General features: G+C 33.4%; 2 protein-coding genes across 2 annotated transcripts in view; one reads left to right on the top strand and one right to left on the bottom strand.

Annotated features, from left to right (window-relative positions):
- Positions 1-19,811, bottom strand: part of LOC147078717 (uncharacterized) — an 869,452-nt gene that overhangs the window by 610,101 nt on the left and 239,540 nt on the right. The gene's annotated exons all lie outside the window — the stretch shown is intronic.
- Positions 10,089-19,736, top strand: GABPI (zinc finger DHHC-type palmitoyltransferase GABPI). The gene is made up of 6 exons (XM_085960393.1): positions 10,089-10,496; positions 13,776-14,024; positions 16,775-16,843; positions 16,953-17,129; positions 17,756-17,859; positions 19,600-19,736. The coding sequence occupies exons 1-6, from the start codon at positions 10,291-10,293 to the stop codon at positions 19,677-19,679; spliced, it is 885 nt and encodes a 294-aa protein (XP_085816519.1). The 5' UTR covers positions 10,089-10,290; the 3' UTR covers positions 19,680-19,736.

Raw genomic sequence — 19,811 nt, forward strand, 5'->3', positions numbered from 1 at the left:
ATTCCTCGTAACCAAACTGTACCATTAATTTTAATTGATAATTGACGATTTATTGATTGTCTCCGAGGGAACCTAACTCGAGCGATTTTTGATTTCATGATCATTTCTTTTCTTCTTCCTAATAGGATCATAATATGGACTTCCACAGAGTGGAGGTTTGTATTGACAGATTTTGTTTTTACGAGAAATGGATGTCAGCCACTTGCTTAACCTATTAGGTCCATACTCTGACTCATACACAAATTGAAATTCAATATGTGTACTTGTCAGATCCAGGATTCGAACCTGGGACCCGACCACGACTCAATAGGCCAACGCTTAAGCCGCGCTTCCATCGCCATGATCGTACCTATATATTATTATTTATTACCTACCTCAGCAAAGAATAAGTAATTTTATTGTGACTAGAAATGATTCATAGCTGTATGTTTTAATTGCTTAATAGTAGCTAACCTAATGCGATGTCACTTTCAGAGCTACGACAATTTCATAATCTGCACGTGTATAATAAATAGCTTTAAAGCATTCCCACGTACCTTCCATTTGGTCGTTCAAGAACTCCAAATTTTTATAGTACCACAGTTTGGGTACATATACTGCGTCTGTTCCGGCTCCGCGTCGATATGATGTCCTTACTTTATTTCTCTCCTTTCTGTAACAAGACCTCAATGTCTGTATTTTCTTTTTGACATCGTCGACCCTTGCCTGCGGCTCTACCTTGATTAATATCTCCAAAAGATCTGCATACGCCATCGACTTGGCATCACGACTTTTGTAAAGTGGGCTGGTCGTCTTCCACAACGACGGGTTGTCTTTAAAACAACTAATAAAATCTTCCAAGAAACTTTTCGAGTGTACTCGTAGATCTACCATTGTTGTTTGCGATGTCCGAACACTTCGAATGACAGTAAAAGAATGATGGCGCTGTCGTCCGTCGGCATAGATATAGATAATGTGATGTGATGTGCTCCACGCGAAAAAAAAGTCCGAAGACTGTAAATCGTCTGACTTGCGTGCCAATGTAGCACCGGCATTATGGTTTTCAACAAGTCTATTAATGCACAATGAAAATATATATATATTTGGCCAACACATTGCATACTTAACTCAAAACACAAATGTGACTATCATTGTTTTCTCCCGATACTCTTCACTGAATAATATTGGTCGACAGTGGGGGTGGCGTTTGTCCTCCCTTTTGTTCGATAACCCTACGAGGCTGTAAAATAAACAATATGTAGAGTATATGCTTCATTATTTTGCACTCTAGCTCTAGGATGAATTGTAATATTATTCTAAAAATGTTTTTTTACATGTATTATCTATTTATTTATTTATTACTACAGTATATTAATACAAGTGATATCATTTGATCTAATTTTATGCGACGTAAAAAGTGCAAAGTTATAAACCTTATACTCTACTCCAATCTAACGGTCATAATATTCAACATGTTGTAAATTTGTAATTATATAACATGCATTATGTGAGTAAAATAATACTGATTTAAATGATTCTATTACAATTTGTGTACGAAAAACTTCCTATGGTATTTTCAAAAATCTAGAAATTATGTTCTTTATTTGTGACGCTAAAAAACAAACGTGGTCATCTCCATCACATGTGAAACTGAGTAAATCAACTTTTTTGTTTTTGTGGTTAATTTGAACCCGTGAGTTAATAATTTCCTAATTTATGATTATATTTTATTTAAAGAATACGATTTAAACAATGCTCAATAATCGCGGATCCTTAATAAACAAGATATTTACGATTTTATGTTGGAGATGGCTATGTTTGTTTTGTATCATCTGGATTTGACATAAATACTATTGGAGATAGACAGTTTTGTTTTGTATTCGATCGGTTTGTTTTGTATTCTTACAAACAGGGTTGTGTTAAAATGGGTGCCGGACGAAATCCCGAATGTCAAAATCCCGAATGGCCGAAATCCCAAATGGCCGGAATCCCGAAGGCCGAAATCCCGAAAAATAAAAATATATAAACAGTATTAATTTTCAACCAGCGGTTCCCCAATAGGCGGCGCTTTTTCTCGATTGTATAATTAATCTAGATAATTAAAATAGTAGTATTAAAAACTATTATTAATTATGGAATGAAGCAACAAAATAATTTTCAACCAGCGGCACCCCAAAAGGGGACGCTTTTTCTCGATTGTATAATTTAACTAGATAATTAAAATAGTAGTATTAAAAACTATTATTAATTATAGAATGAAGCAAAAAAATAATTTTCAACCAGCGGTACCCTAATAGGCGGCGCTTTATCTAGAGTGTGTAATTTAACAAGATAATTAAAATAGTTATAATAAAAACTATTAATATTTATGGAATCAAGCAACAAAATAATTTTCAACCAGCGGCACCCCAAAAGGCGGCGCTTTTTCTCGATTGTATAATTTAACTAGATAATGAAAATAGTAGTATTAAAAACTATTGTTAATTATAGAATGAAGCAAAAAATATTTTTTAACCAGTAGTACCCCAATAAGCGGCGCTTTTTCTAGAGTGTGTAATTTAACAAGATAATTAAAATAGTTATATAAAAACTATTACTAATTATGGAATGAAGCAAAAAAATAATTTTCAACCAGCGGTACCCCAATAGGCGGCTCTTTTTCTAGAGTGTGTAATTTAACAAGATAATTAAAATAGTTATATAAAAACTATTATTAATTATGGAATGAAGCAAGAAAATAATTTTCATTCCATAATTAATAATAGTTTTTATATAACTATTTTAATTATCTAGTTAAATTATACAATCGAGAAAAAGCGCCGCCTTTTGGGGTGCCGCTGGTTGAAAATTATTTTCTGGCTTCATTCCATAATTAATAATAGTTTTTATATAACCATTTTAATTATCTTGTTAAATTATGCAATCGAGGAAAAGCGCCGCGTATTGGGGTGCCGCTGGTTGAAAATTATTTTGTTGCTTCATTCCATAATAAATAATAGTTTTTAAATAACTATTTTAATTATCTTGTTAAATTACTTACTCAAGAAAATGCGCCGCCTATTGGGGTACCGCTGGTTGAAAATTATTTTGTTGCATCATTCCATAATTAATAATAGTTTTTTATATAACTATTCTAATTATCTTGTTAAATTACACACTCTAGAAAAAGCGCCGCCTATTGGGGTACCGCTGGTTGAAAATTATTTTGTTGCATCATTCCATAATCAATAATAGTTTTTTATATAACTATTCCAATTATCTTGTTAAATTACACACTCTAGAAAAAGCGCCGCCTATTGGGGTGCCGCTGGTTGAAAACTATTACTGTTTATATTTTTTTATTTTTCGGGATTTCGGCCTTTGGGCTTCCGGCCATTCGGGATTTCGGCTTTCAGGATTTCGGCATTCGGGATTTCGGCCCTTCGGGATTTCGACCGGCACCCGAAAAAAACAACATTATAAATGTATAACTTATTTCATATTTACAACTAACACTTCATAATTTGAAAATTATAATTGGGTTTATGAATTTATTTTGAGTTTTATGATATTAGAATTAAAGGTAACTAAACAAACATAACAATATTTTTGAATAAAAATATATAAAAAAAATAAAGATGACTGAACCAGTTTACACGATATTATGCAGCTTTAAAACTGAACATAAAATATGAACAGCCAAGGCACAGCCCTGAGGTTCTAAAATGCTAACTGTCGTAAAACGTTTGAAAATCAAAATTTACTTACCGTTTTTCAGACTTCTTTGAACGTTTAATGGTATAATTTGATCTGGTTAACTTTCGTGCATTATCTGGAGACACTATTTCAAACTTTATTTGGATTATTTTCCATTCTTTGACAATTATTTCGCTTAAAAACTTGAAGAGCACATCGTATACACAGAGAAAACTTTTTGCTGATGGGAGTCATCTTGATAAAATGCCACGACATGATTGGCCATTTTGAAAAAGTGCTACGTCGTTATTGGCCAAGACGAATGTGACCACGTTTGATATAAAAAATCAATGGATATGACTAAGTTTGAAAAAAATCACATCTTTTATTTGAATTTTTGAAGCAGAAATTGAGGAGATAGCCATGTCTTAACTAAATAATATTATATAAAACAACACAAGCAATCATACCAACCAAAAATCTCAAAAAAGTCATTGACTGGAGATGGCCACGTTTGTTTTTTAACGTCACATTTATAATGTTATAAGCTTTGATTGACTGTTTATTAATCTTTATTATTTGTTTATTATATTATGTATATTGTACCCTTCCTCAATAAATATAATGAACTTAATTTATTTTCTTTTTTTATTTATCAATGTTATCCTCAATAGAGTGAATCCACCCGTACAAGGAAAAACCATCTTAGTCAATTCGAAAATTGAAAAACAAAAATGTTCATAGTTGGCCTTGAATCATCAACTTTTCAGTTTGACAGTAAAGCCATTGTAAATGTGATTTTTTTTTAAAAAACATTTAGTAGGCACACTATTTGATATTATGAATAAGGTGGATCATTTTAAGTTGGCCGGCCAACCATGTAAATTGCTCAACGCTCATGTCGCTTTCAAAATTTCAACAATTTCAAAACAAATGACCGATTTATACTAGATAAAACTTTGTCAACACAATTTTCAATTATGTTGGAGCAGCATGATGATTGTAAGAGTATTTCTAATGCACCATTAAAAAATGGAGACCAAAAAAAACTTCTGTCATACCTGCTCAACACACCTGTTTTTTTTTTCTTGGCATTTATCGTGACTCCGTTTTTAACATGTATGTAAGAGGAAAATATTGGGTATTGCCGTCAGCTAACACAAATTTGTGCAGTTTTATTTATAAATTTCGTTACTTCGGCGGTCTTTGCTTCCTTGAATTCTACACTGCCTTCCTCTTTTTAGTATAATGTACAATATTCCATGAGGCCCAATGACATTAATGTAATATGCAGTAGTGAAACAATCACAGAAACATGTAGACTTGGATAAATGTCCATAAGTCCATTCTCATCAGTGCCTTATACATTGGACTGCGAAGGCCGTCGTATATACCAATTTATTTGGTTTCAGTCTTCAACTTCAAATCTAATGCTCCGCACTGTCAAAGATGTGGTGATATCACCAGTTATCTGATGTAAGCTAATCTACTAAGCACAAAATGATAATTTTATTGATGATTTTAATATATGGAGGTTCAGTGCGGACTTTCGTATCAAATGGTTGTCATTCAGATTTCATATCCCAGAGCTGAACAAATATATCAGTTGTCTTTCATATTAAAATATGGGTTGTTAAGCTTGGGGTTTTTGTGATTCCACCCCGTAATATTAGACGTACTTGGTATTTTTATTTTATTTTATTTATTAAGGAAACAAACAGTTACATATTGATTACAAAAAATTAAAATATAATAATGAAAAGTTATTGCAACCATCAAAGTTTCCATCTATACATTATAATATAGTTAAGCCCAACAAGATAGAGAGTAAGAATAACATAAATATAAAGAAATTACATGAGAAAAATGAGGAAGAATAATGAATAATTAAAGTATAGGTATACAAAAAAAATATATATATATCTATTTATACAAAATTTTGGAGATAGCGTGTTTAAATGAAACAGGTGAGTTATTAAAAAGATCAACGGTGGAGAAATACATATTATAATTTAAACAAGAGCGCCGAATAAAAGAGTTTTGTGCATAATTAGAACTGCTAAGACTGATATGGTACAAAGTTTGGTTTCGCGTAAATCTTGATGGACAATGGAAACCCACCCTTTCGAGTAGGTTTGGCGAGTCAACAAAACCATTGATAATTTCAAAAAGAAAACATTGATCAGATATAGAACGTCGACTTTCCAAAGATGGTAACATAAAAGTTGCAGTGGTCGAAATAGAATTAGATAAATCATAACGGAAAGCTTTAAAATAGACGTGCTTAAGAAATCGCTTTTGTACCGCAATATATTGCTATGGTGCATGTAAGCAGTGCAGTGTCAGCTATTATTAAATTGTTTTTCTCGTATTATAAGTACGGTACTTAACGATGCAGATGCGATTTTATAGGGCAAGTGATTTTGGAATAGACACACATATGGAAAACTTGATAATAAACATTGGTGCGGAGTTACTGCCGTATTCATATACATTTGAACTGCGTTCAACGTAGTAAGCCGTTTATCGGCCGATTAAGGAAACTATAAAAAATGCATACGTCACGAGATGCGCACAGAAATGCGCACCAAACTTAAAATGGCGGCGATCTGCGCGAGCTGTCAGTGTCACTTTAATACACAATGACTTCATCACAACAAACGTTTAGTAGGAGGCTTGAAACCTTCGTAGGTTTTATAAATTATTGCGAAAATGTGTGTGAAACAGAAAGGAGGAGACGCTTGCGACTGCAAAAAAGATACATCAGAGATATGGACAACCCATACTCAAGGTATAGTGCGGTGGAATTTCGAAACAAGTTTCGATTTTCGAAAGATGTCGTTCGAAACGCGATATTCCCGATGGTGAGAAGTGACCTGCAAAAAGTTACACATATGTGTATAATGTATGAAATAAATATGATTTTATAAAAAATAAATTATTTAAAGGTCATGATAATTATTTATTTATAATTATTAAATTTATATGGTACCGTTTGCACATTTTTACACCGATTCACAATTTCAAAATTTTAAATTAATTTTCGGGAAATTTAAATTTAAAATTAGGTAACATTATCCATGGCATGACGCGTATTACGTCCGCGACGTGACGTCACTATCCGTCAGATACATTTAGGTTTATGCATGCAAATTTGCAGTAAATAGCTTGAACGCAGTTTGCTGTTATATGCATACGCCTGTTAGATGACAGCGATGATTATTATTTTCAGAACAGAACAGTGAATCAGATAAGATGTCATAGTAATGCACGATTTATATTGTAAGTAATTTAATAATAATTAATTGGCTTAAGCGTTGGACTATCACGCCGTGGGTCTCAGGTTCGAATCCTGGGTCTGGCAAGTACACATATTGTTTTTCAATTTTTGTGTGAGTCAGGGTATGGACCTAATAGGTTGAGCAAGTGACCGACATCCATTTCTCGTAAAAAACAAAATCTGTTAATACAAACCTCTACTCTGTGGAGGCACATATGATCTTATTAGGATCGGACATGGCCGGAAAAATTTAACGTGTAATACGGGCTGCTGTTTCATAACTGACCGAAATCTTGTGAACCCACCCGAACTTCAAAAATGCCATGCTTATGTTGTCTAGTTATATTTGCTACAATGTCCTATACATGGCCCACCGCAAGGGGGGGGCTGACAGGGCTCTAGCCTAGGGGCCCGGGTTTAGGGAGGTCCGGCGTGGCGGGTAGATCAGACATGTGAGCAAAAGCGGCTGGTCCATTAGGTCAATTGGTCAATGACCCTCCAAAAATAAACATCTTACAATCTATGTAGGTTATAATCTAAGATGTAGGTACAATGTATTATAATAATTATCGGCTAACACGTCAAGGCGAGACGCACACGGACGAACGAACTGTGTGTATAAAATTCAAACAAAAGGAATCCGCTCGGTCGCTATAATTTGGGCATTTGGAAATATGCCGGAATAAAATATTTCTACCTATTTCTCTTTCTCTCTCATTTTCCATATGTGAAATGGAGAAAACACACATTTCGCCAGTCTTTTTTTAAATTTGTTTTTACGCTGCATAGGCAAGATTTTCGTCATTGTCCCAGAAAGAGATAACAATACATTTTTCAGTGTGTTAAAGGAAACAGGTATAAAACGTTGTTCTGTTATTAATTATTATTGCCTCGCGATTTCATCGAGCATGTATTATATTACCTACTAAGCATGAGCATGTATTATATTACCTACCAAGCATGGTTTCAACCGTATTATTTTTTATATTTTTATTATTTCAAACTTCCTATTGTTGTCTGAAAGTTTCATATTATGCAATGTCATTGTTTGTTTTGTAATATTATAGTACTCAACCAAAAATAGCTTTTTAGTTTAGTTTAAATACAACCTTTGACTAAAACGCATCGACTGCATTCATTGTATTAAACAGTTAAACCATTGTATAAAAGTTACCCTTTAAAATGTAATCTGCTATATTAATCGTAAAAGTTACCTTCTAATAAAATCAGTGGAAATATAAAAAGTGTTTATATATACATGATCCCGCCATTTCATAACAGTACACAACACTTTTTCTGATAGTGATAGTTTAATGAAAAAGCTACGGAGTTTTTATTAAATATTTTTGATTGTTTGATGTGAAAATAGACATTTTTTTTAAGGTTAAGTAGGTATCTATCTTTTTAATCTAACTATCTAATAATTTATATCACTTCTTTTATAATGTATAAAAAGCCAATTTGCTATACGTCTTTTAAGTGTACAACGAAAAGGCAAATTAAAATAATATAAAACTGACCTACCAAATCATCGAGCATAGAGCCGCCAATGCATGTGAGATAAACACACATCGCGAATTTTCTCTAATCATAAAAAAAGTCACAGCCTGCAGCGTTATTACACGACATGAGGTTGTGCGGTGCAAGTTTTGTGTTGATACTTGACATCTCCATAATTCAAGTAGATGTATCAAAACTACAAAAAAAACGCTTAAAATACACAGAAGGCCCTTACTTTTTACCTCTAACACAATTTTGAAAAGGCTTGTGTCGAGCATCACAGATGCCATTAAAATTAGCGATAGGTAGGGGGGCCCGCCAAAGACGCTTTAGGATGTGGGGGGCATGGTCCTATTGGTGCATCTTTATAAAAATATATAGGTACCTATTAAAGTAGAAAAGGTGCAACAATATTTTGACAGTAAACAGACTAGTAAAGTGAAACCAATATTGCAATATTTGCTAATTCTAAAACTATAAAATAATATGATCCTTGTAAGAAAATGTGATGGATTCTGGTTTGACCTGGAACGAAGCAAGAAGACTGGCGAAGGACAGGGATTCTTGTAGGCGCCACGTGGTGTCCATAAGCTCCAACTTGGGGGCGGATATGACCGAAGGAGAAGAAAATTGTATTTTTTAATGTTGTTACTCGAAAATGGTGAATAGGTAGGTAGGTACTTTACTGTATTCATAATTTTGGAATGTCCATATTGACAATTATAATCGAGGGAAATCACTTACACTGTTTTATTTCAGAAAAAATGCTGAATAATAATTATTACTAGTAGGTACCTAATTAATATAGGTATGATATTGTATCCACAACTCTATCCAGTTATGCCATACGTACCATAATAATTATAGTACAATACACAATTTTAATTCCGTGAAAAATGTAAAATACTATAATTTTACGCCAAATATACCAAAATACTATAAGCTTAAAGGATTCAAGACGAAAAATGTTCCTGTACTATATATTTTTCAGAAATACTATAATTTTTACGCCTTAGTACAAAGAGAAAGAAAAGTCCAATCTCTTTGCCTTAGTACTATAATCTGCATATAAAAAGATGGCAACACTGACTCTATCCAATAGCATTCGCATTGCTTTTATTTATGTTAGAACAGCCATATAAATAAGTTAAACTGTTTCAGTGTTGCCAACAGTACTATAAGTATAATATTTTGTACTATAATAATTTTGGTGCGCGTACGTACGCAGGTAGGTACGCCAAAAATTCTATAATTTTGAATCAGTAAAAAAATTCGATATTTCCGTACTATAAATTGGTGCAACGTACTATAATTTTACAATAGAAAAAAATTAGGCGAACCAAGAAAAAAAATATAAAAAAGCCTTTGACATCAGTAGGTACCTAATGAAATTTATTAAATTCGCCGGTAAGCATTTTTAGTCAGGAGAGGTACTTACCTAGGTACTTAAATAAAAAAGGCATCAGAATTTATAAAATTCGTTTTTTTTTTGTGAAAATCATAAGTGCTGTACATTTTCAACAGAATACCTAATAATAATATGACATAGCGTAGGTACTGTAATTTTTGCGAAAATACCTACTATAATTTCTAGGACGCGTACTATAATTCGGTGACAAAAAGATGGCAACACTACTGTTTACATTCGGAGAATTAGGTTATTTAATTTGACATTTTATGTCAGACAAAAGTTTCGATTATCGCCGGTCGTTATCTCCTATTTTGATAATTTACCGTGAACGTCATGTAGATAATAATAATAATATAGTGTATATTGTAAAATGTGACATTATGTATAAAAAAATCGAACGAATATTTATTTCTGCTTCTGGGTAATATCCCGTACCATATCAAAAATGGTATCTTCGATGAATAAACTGCTGAGAATTCCTTTGCGGGGGAATTCTTCAAAAATATCTGTAGATGCTGTCCTGCCATTCGTGATTGTACCAATATCAATATATACAGCATCTTTCTCCCTTTATTGGACCCTTGCAGTATTTTTCATATTGATATTTATGATTTTATATTTACGAAGGTGCCTTTTACAAGCCCAACCAAGGTAACCCATGAGCATGTCATTCTTCTCTCATTCAAAAATTACTTCTCTAATTATCTGGTTTTTGAACCTGTTTGTTTTAGCTATTGCAATCACATATTAATGTAAATATAAACCAATCCAAATGGTCTTAATGGATATATTGAAATAAATAAATGGTATGTACATACTAAAGCTAGTTACTTCATAATATTATATTACGTAAAATATATTGGTTCTATACGTTTATCCTGGATACAGTGGCAAACACATTTTGAAAATAGCCGATATACTGCATTATTTGTTAGTTTGGGTTAGTTTAGGTTAGGTTCTTAGACTATAGATACATCTAGACGCCACCCATTGCATTGCTAAATGAAGCTGCGTGCCGTGCGTTTGGTTTGTGGGCGAGCGAACGCATTCGTATTCAAATGTTCGAGACCATAGACCATTTCGCTAGTGCTCGTCCAAAGTGCTCGCATTAGACGCTCAGAATTAAAATATATTTTTCTATTTTTTTACATTATATAGTATTTTTAAGCGGTCAAAATGCAACCATTAGGTAAAAATATTCATAATTTAAGTTATTTTAAAGAAACACGGTCACTTGATATTAAAATATATAATAATATACAAATAAATTATCACGAACATGTATCAACTTACCTTTGAAACGTAATACCATCTTCTTGCTTATCAGTACAGCTTCCACATTTTAATACAACACACAGAATTATCTTTTCTACTTAATTAACTAAAAATATTTACCACTGACTTTATGTTTAACACAAAAATAGCAATTTTAGCAACACGGTTATCGACGCGCATAATTAAGCCATGAGGTAAGATTTGGCGACTACACCGAGCAAACCATCTCCCAAATCTGTAAACCTTTTATCTTACTCTAGTGCGTGTCGCAGAGATTATAAGGGTGCCGAATACTTTCTCACTCGCACTTATGCATCGTTTTTGTTCATGCCTTGGTTAGGTTAAGTTTGGTTAGGTTAGGTTATCCTAACAAATTATCCAGTACATCGACTATTATCAAAATGTGTTTGCCGCTGTATCCAGGATAACCGACTTGTACCAATATATTTAAACAGGTCATACTTTCTTATGGAATGCATGGTAAATTATTATTATCAACATTATGTACTTCATAATTATTAATTAATTTTATCCAAATGGGTGGCCATCAGTGGCGAAGGGTGGAGGTAGGCTGTTAAGATCCGACATAAACAGTGCACACTAAACTTTGTCAGTCATAGGTATTTGTTTTCATTATACTAATAAATACTACAATTTGCACATACTACAGATTGCAATTATATCATACATAATTTTAGATATTTTATAGATAGAATACTTAATATTTTTTATCTATTATGGTTTGGTTTGGCAGTGCTTAATGAATTTTAAAAAACTAACCAACACCATCTGTAATAGGTATTCTTAATTCAACGAAAATAGATAAGTACTTAGGTGTGTCTGGAAAAGCGTGCACTATTTTTGTCGGATTGCCCATAGCATACCTAAACTATTATGGTTAGGTGAGGCAGGCAGACAAATATGAAAATTGTTTAAAACATGCTGTTAATGTTATACATATTTAAATTCAAGTGTCACCGCTTTTAAACAATGTTCTCCACATGATAATCACGTCATACCTCTCGCTCTCGAATTCAAATCATAATGCCGTCATGCTCTAAACTGAACGTATCACTGACATTTGCAACTGGCCGCTAATTCACACAGCTGCACAGCAGTTTAATTTGTTTACTCGAAGTGAATGGATGCATTTATTATTCAAATCAATCAGTTTACAATGGTTAGAAGTAGATAAAGGTGACCCTGGGTATCACATTACGACTGAAAGTAAATTAGCAGATGAAGTTATGATTTTGGAAAATGGGGATGCAAGTAAATATAGTGAGGAAGAAGAAACAACACGTTTAAAAACAAAGTTATCGGTGATAAGTTTGCATCTTGACGATCTAATAACATTTATTGACTATTCGTCAGATAATGAAGTTCAACTATATCACACACATTTTCGTAATTTTAGATTTGATTATAAAAAAACAGCAGACTTCAAAAGTGCAAACAAAGCTTGATTCTTCTTTCAAAGCAGGATTACCGAAAGCAAGCGCTTCGACATCCAACATTAATGTCACTCCACAGCATGTGTGTCTGAATATTCCTTCACCCGTATTAGTCGAAGTTGTACTGTACTTTTAAGGGGTTACATGTAAGTTGTACGTATGCAGTTCATCGTGGGACACTTATTCATGCGCCGCAGTACGTGAAACATGAGTTCGTATAACATTTTATCAAATGACGAGTTCTTCGTTGAACATTTCACCGTGGAATACATTTGTACGTATCTTACAAAATGCGGCGATAGTTTGCAAATAGTACTGTTCCAATTAGACTAACCCTAACCTAACCTAGTAAAGACATCTCATAAAATTCACCACATGTTGTAGCATACGTACAAATATACTCTACGGTGAAATGTTCAACGAAGAACTCGTCATTTGATTAAATGTTACACAAACAAATGTTTCACGTACTGCGGTGCACGAATAACTGTCCTGCGGTGAACTGTTTACGTACAAATTTCCGGATACGCTTTTAAGCATGTACGATAGACTCCAGGAAAGAGATGTTAATATAAACAACTTTTCAGAGTAGTTTGCGTTGGAGATATTTGTCCATTCTAAATATTGATTGTTTTGTTAAATTATCAATATTTCTAGTAAATTGTTCAATAATAATTGTATTGATATAGAAATAATGAAGATTTTAATTAAATAATTTTTTCAAGAAAACTATTCGCACTGCTACCCACCCACCCATAGAACAGATAATAAATAGAATTCTGATAAGCTATATAACAATACAGTAAATTTTGATGCAGGGTTTTGAATGTGTGAGTGTCCTACGCAAATGAACCACACATTATCGACGTGCGTGTACGTGTGTGTAATACACCAATATTAAATGAGCGTCAATGCATAAACCGAGAGCAGTTATCAGTATTCGACGTATGACGTATTCTTGACACGTGTTTAAATTTATTCTGTATTCTTTCTTACTCGAGATTGGTTGCCGAGGAAAGTCCTTACCCAGGTATTTAAGTTCCCATTATTTCTGAGTTCCCTGCACCCACCTCCACTCGTTAGAAGTAACCTTGGCGGCTTAAATCACTTTTCGTTGGATTGACTAACAACTAGCATCATCTTCCTCAAGATTCATTACATACAATTCCAAAATTCTACTTACGTTATGTATTTCATTCAGGTCCCATTTCTTCATCATGTGGCTGGTCTCATCAGTGCTTTGGCTGCTGGTAGTGTTCAATATCTACGTAATAAAACTCCTCGAAATTCTGCCTGAAGAAAATTTTCTGCTCGTCATTTTGGCAATGGGGAGCATTATCTGTTTGTATAATGCAAAAACTAAAGCACACCAGATGGGGACACCTACCAAGTCGTCTTATATGAACGACGTTGAGGCATCTAATTCTGATGACATTCAGACATTATTAACGTAAGTCAAATTAAGTATCAGATTCAACCACTACACGCAACACCAATCGGGGCCATTCAAATATATATTTAGATCTCTAACAAATTTTAACTAAGTACATACCTATAATTTGTAAATGATAACCCACCCCGGTTTACGTGCGTGGATTTACTATCAGCATGCATAGCGTGCAAATTAAACTTTTGAGACAATAACGATTTACACACAAAAATGTTGGTTGCCCCGCCAATCTCATTGTTCAAGTGTAAGCGAGACGTGTTTGTTGATGCGATTTTGCGAGTATGACACGCGACTTGCCACTATCGCGTGAAAATTCGCGACAAATTGCACGACAGTAAATGTTCACATTATTGCCTTTTATTTTTACAGTTGTGACAATACATAATGCCAGCAGTAAATTCACACATGTGTAAAGGCTTATGACACAAAAGATTGCATTTCATAATAATTAATTAATGAGAAATGTAAAATGTTGACAATCAAAGTATCGCCCCTGGTATCTCATGTTATCTTGACAGATTTCGTTTATTTTTAACATGTATGTTAATGTTGTAGGAACAAGAAATGACAGAGGTACCACATCATATTTTTTGGATGGAAAACATGCATACCCAAATTTAAAATATTTTTACTGTTTTTGAAACTAAAGTCAAAAAGAAAATATTCACAAAACCACTGCATTAATTGGTTATGATTTTTATCTAGCAAGTTGAGCTAAATCAACAACTTTAATTATTATTGATTTACAAGTGAATCTTTACGAACGAGTCAAATTTCAACTGTTTGCTTTTTTATATGTTCAAAGTCATTCATTTACAGGCATCTTAACTTTGTTATCGGTGGCGGATATTAAATTAAAAGATATTAATTGCAATATTGTCCATTTATAATCCACTTTCTTTATAATATTATAATCACATAATAATTTATAATATATATTATGTTAGAATATTACAATATAATATGAGTGTTACTGACTGTCAGAATATTCCCGTAAAGATATTACGGAAAAAGCTTAGAATGAAGTAGGAAAGACCAGTGACGTCCCTAGACAAAATGCCACCCCTAGGCAGCGCCAAATGCCGCCCCATTTTTTATCATCTTTTCATGACTCAAATATCTAAAAAATGTGTTGTATGGATACATTACTGACAAAATATACACCACTAAATCTAATTTAAATGTCATCTCTACTTCAATAGACAGTATTGCGAGTCTACGGTTTCAGATACATTTAAAAAATACACCTGACAACTTTCAAAACTCGCGAGTGACTGGCAAAAATATTTGGATAAATTAATTAGGTAAGTATGTAGATACTACCTACCTATAATTCAAATATAATTCGCAAATCTGCACGTGCCACTGCTGGTCATCATGGACGTTTCGTCCAAGGACAACGGAAGTAAACTAGACATCGCAAACCCGACAAAAAAATTACAGTCCTGTTAAACCTTCTATGTTAATAAATATATTTGATTTTCATGCAGTGAACTGAATTTTTTAATGGAAAGATATTTCCGTTATTACTAATTTCTATATATACCTAATAATTCCCCTCGATTTTCCGTCCCCAAGCGACGCTCAATCTGCCTACCCCCACGGGACGTCACTGGGAAAGACAATGGGTTTGACAGTTTGAGGTTATTAGGTTTCACTAGCGTTGGTGCAAAGCATCAGTCACTGGCTAGTTTATGAGTTCTATCACCAACCAGTTTGTCAGATTTTAGTTTCTGTGTGAGCGGATGGCCTAAATATAAACTGAATCTTTAATCAAAAATTTTCTTAATGTTTTGGTACATATCTTATATCAGCGTTCCCCAACCGGTAGTCCGTGAGAGAATTTTGGTGGTCTGCAGAGTAATTTGAATATATTTGCAATTTTCGTATTTATTAAAAAGTTTCAGTATGTGTATTCTTATAATATTTATTTTGTCGTTATTATACAAAGGAAGAGGATCCCAGACACGAAAATACGTGGATACGGTGAAAATCGATAATTGTAATTTGGGTATAAAATAAAAAGAAATTCTAATTGATCTATCATCCGGCGAAGGTCTCAAAAGTAAATTCCACTCGTCTGTATCAAAATCTCATTTTTGGCTTTCTGTTAAAAATGAGTAAGTACCGAGTGTTGAGTGAAAAGGCCTTAAAAATTTTGATTCCATTTACAACTACATATTTTGTGAAAGGCATTCTCATCAGTTACGGCAATTAAAACCAAGTACCGCAGTCGGCTTGAAATACAAACGGCTCTCCGTGTTGCAGTAACGTCATTGGAACCAAATATCCAACAGCTTGTTTCAAACAAGCAGCAACAAAGGCCACTCTAATTATCTTTCTGTTACCTGTAAATAATCTTTTATACACCTCTATGTCGATGTAGAATTAATATTATTGTAATAATTGTATTGATTCTTTTTTAATAAAATGAAATTTAAAATGTGTTTTTTTGCATTCTTCGTAATTTATTTATTTAAGAATACAAAACATTGTGGACATAACAAATCTAAATTCAAGACGTACACAACATGAGATTTACATTATAAGTCAAACATTACCCTCACAAGATTATGTGTGTTAATTAGTTTATTTATTATAATTCTTTTATCATTATATTGACATAAAAACGGAAAAAATACGTGGTAGTGGTCCCGCGGGATTCAAGATTTTTAGTTTAGTGGTCCGCAAGGTCCAAAAGGTGGTCCCCAACTGTCTTATATAATATATTAATTATAATTATTTTTCAGCGATGACTCCCAAACATTCTGTCATCAATGCCAAGCAAACATACCCAATAGAGAATGTCATTCTATCTGGTAAGCAACTCAATAGAAGATATTATATTATTTTATCGGAATGCTGTAATTCTAGACACTGTCCATCTTAAATTCTTACTCATATAAATTCTATTGTATGTTTTTGTAGGCTGGATTGTTGTATCGGATCGAACAACAAACGCTATTTTCTGTGGGGAATATTCCTTGGAATGTCTGCACTGTTTTATGGATCCAATCTTACGCTGACGACAGTTTGTCATCCTTTTATCTTATACAAGACTATTTTACTGCCCGATGACTGCAGCGATGTATATTATGAGGCTAGGTATGTGATAATTATCATAATTACAATATACTAGAAGAGCCAGCTGCCTCTTAAGCTCTTTTAAGATAATTACCACTCTGAAAGGGTGACGTAGCCGTAAAGAAGTATTTAAAACAAAATCAAATTGTTTCAAATTTGGAAAAAGGATTAGAAGGTCGTAAGTGACAAAAATGTCATTTTGTTAGACGTGAATAGCAAATATAGCGAACATATACAGTATGTAAGGAAATATTGGATATAAACATCACGTACCTGTAAAATCATGGGACAATTCTGAAATGTGTCCAAATCAATCGGTAGATAATTCGGTTGCGCTCAGATCAAAGTGAAGATGTAAAAATATCAATAAAGTGTGGATAATCACTTTTTAATTACCACATTTAAATAGCATGCTAATCATATAATTATATCTAATGGCCACCTAATCGTTACGCATCCAATGTATTAAATGAAAAATTAGTGCGTTTTCCAAAATGTCTTAGGATAATAATAGTTTTAGATAATACTATATTGAGCTATAGAAATAGTGTTAAAACAGGGAAATTATTATAATAATACTTTAATCGATCAATTACACCCCGTTCTATTGTATTTTTGATTCTAAATTATAATTGTTTTATTTTCAGTATTGCTATGTGTTTTGTCTGTGGTCTCTACAGTCTTGCGATTGGATCGATTATGCTGCTCTTTTTAATAAAGAGAATTATAGTGAAGGCAAGTGGACTGACAGGTATGGAATAATACTGTTTATATTTTTATCTAAACCAAATCAAATGATAAAATTGTGTGCAATCCAGGAGAGTATGAACGATCAAAAATGGAACATTGTCTTTGGTCATACCAACTCAATTAGACTTGAATATAACTTTGTTTTTTCATTCTCATTCTACGAATTTAGATACTTGTCGCTGTTTGAGACTAATCCTAGAACATTATTCAAAGAGCTTTATTTTTTAGCAAATTTGTGTACGAAAGAATGGGGAGATAAGTCTTAAGACTATTCTACATTAGCAGGTAAAAATGCCACGGTCATGGCCCCCATATCCTGAAGCGGGCTCCCAGGCTGGAATCTTTGGCGGCCCCCCTTACCTATCGCCAAAGTTAATTAAAGGCAGTATTCCAAATGGTGTTCGACGTACAATTAAGGGTATTCGGTGTATTTTTTAATGCACCCACTTGAATTATGGAGTTATCGAATATCGACCAACAATAATAAAAAATTTGCAATCGCATAAACACATATTTTTAAATGTTTGTACCCATGCTTAACGTTAAAATACACAGGCAACATTTTTTACTATTATTGCTATTTTTTTATGTGTGTTTATCTCACTTGGCTGGTCAATCCGCCACGCTGGGCCCCTTTTAAGTCCGGGCCCCCTGGCTAGAGCCCTGTCAGCCCTTCTTTGGGGGCCATGGCCACGGTTTACCGGCTACCAACCGCCTCTAAATTTTGCAAACTATACGTGACCGTCGAAATGTGGTTGGTGAAAGACGAACAAATCACATTGACTGGCAGAGTATGTGACAAATCAACCATTATGAAGAAATAGCATGATAACATATTCTGCATTTACTCCTTGAATCGGATTATTTTTTATGGCAGACTATTTTGTAACATTTTCATATAGAAACAATTCATTTGTTTATTTAATCTGAGCGCAAAACACAAATACTGTGACTGATCACGCATGACGCATCCGATGCACTGGGACAACTACTCGCAATCACGTGCCGAGACGTTGCTCACTTTCCGAACGCCTCCTCCCACAACACGTGTGGACTGGCTAATTATGGTTTTGTTCGTGGCACAGTTAGTAGCGAGTGAACCGCGGCATTTTACCTGCCCATGTAGAATGACCTTCAAAATGCAAATATGAGTTGAATGTGGCAAATTAAACTTAATGCATATTATAATATAACTGTCAATTTTTGGTGGAAAATTATTCTATTAATTAAAATAAAACACAATACACAGTTTTTATTCCACATACTTTAATTATCATCAGGACCGGTTTCATCCACTTCAATGGGACATTGTCAAGAGATTCATTATGTATTGTAAAATATTATATGAGTAAATAAGATAATAGCGCCTGTACACGTGTATCGATTTACTTACAGCAATGGTGTGTATTTTAAACTATCGCGATAATAACTATTTACATGTAAAAGTGCAGATTGTCTCGCCTTCATTCTTCAAGAGTAAGCGAGATGCGATGTTGTCATTTTATGGTACTATGTGAAGGTTATGAAAATCGGTTAACCTCAAAATGAGTCTGCCTAAAGTAGACTAAATTTGTCACCGTGCCAATCAATGTGAAAATCATTACTAACGCCATTTTGGCTTTGCATAGTCAAATGTTGCCATCTGTATATACAACAAAAAGGGTACGAACTTAATGAGAGAGGTATGGTTAAATTTAGCAAGGTAGTATGTCAATTAATTTTTGCCTTATATTCTCAACAGGTCATCGATGGACTTACCTTTCGTCATTGAAAGGATGGCAGAACAATTTACTACGGTCATTCCATTTTAGAGCTATATAAAAATATGTATTACTACCTGTCTAACATGTAATAATTCAATGCACTCTTCTAGGTAGAGATTTACTATTACTGGGGGTATACCAAAAAATAGCATTTCGAGATTATATTTTTAGATTTTTTTGTTGGATTATA

This window comes from Rhyacophila brunnea, unplaced genomic scaffold (genome assembly GCF_057557595.1).
Source record: "Rhyacophila brunnea isolate RB1 unplaced genomic scaffold, BYU_Rbru_1.0 scaffold_11, whole genome shotgun sequence".
Taxonomy (NCBI): domain Eukaryota; kingdom Metazoa; phylum Arthropoda; class Insecta; order Trichoptera; family Rhyacophilidae; genus Rhyacophila; species Rhyacophila brunnea.

Excerpts from the sequence above, each read along its gene's own strand:
- GABPI (XM_085960393.1), top strand. The coding sequence starts at position 10,291 with ATGGTATCTTCGATGAATAAACTGCTGAGAATTCCTTTGCGGGGGAAT. Across the intron at positions 16,844-16,952 it reads AGAGAATGTCATTCTATCTG|GCTGGATTGTTGTATCGGAT; the intron begins GTAAGCAACTCA and ends ATGTTTTTGTAG. Across the intron at positions 17,130-17,755 it reads GATGTATATTATGAGGCTAG|TATTGCTATGTGTTTTGTCT; the intron begins GTATGTGATAAT and ends TTTTATTTTCAG.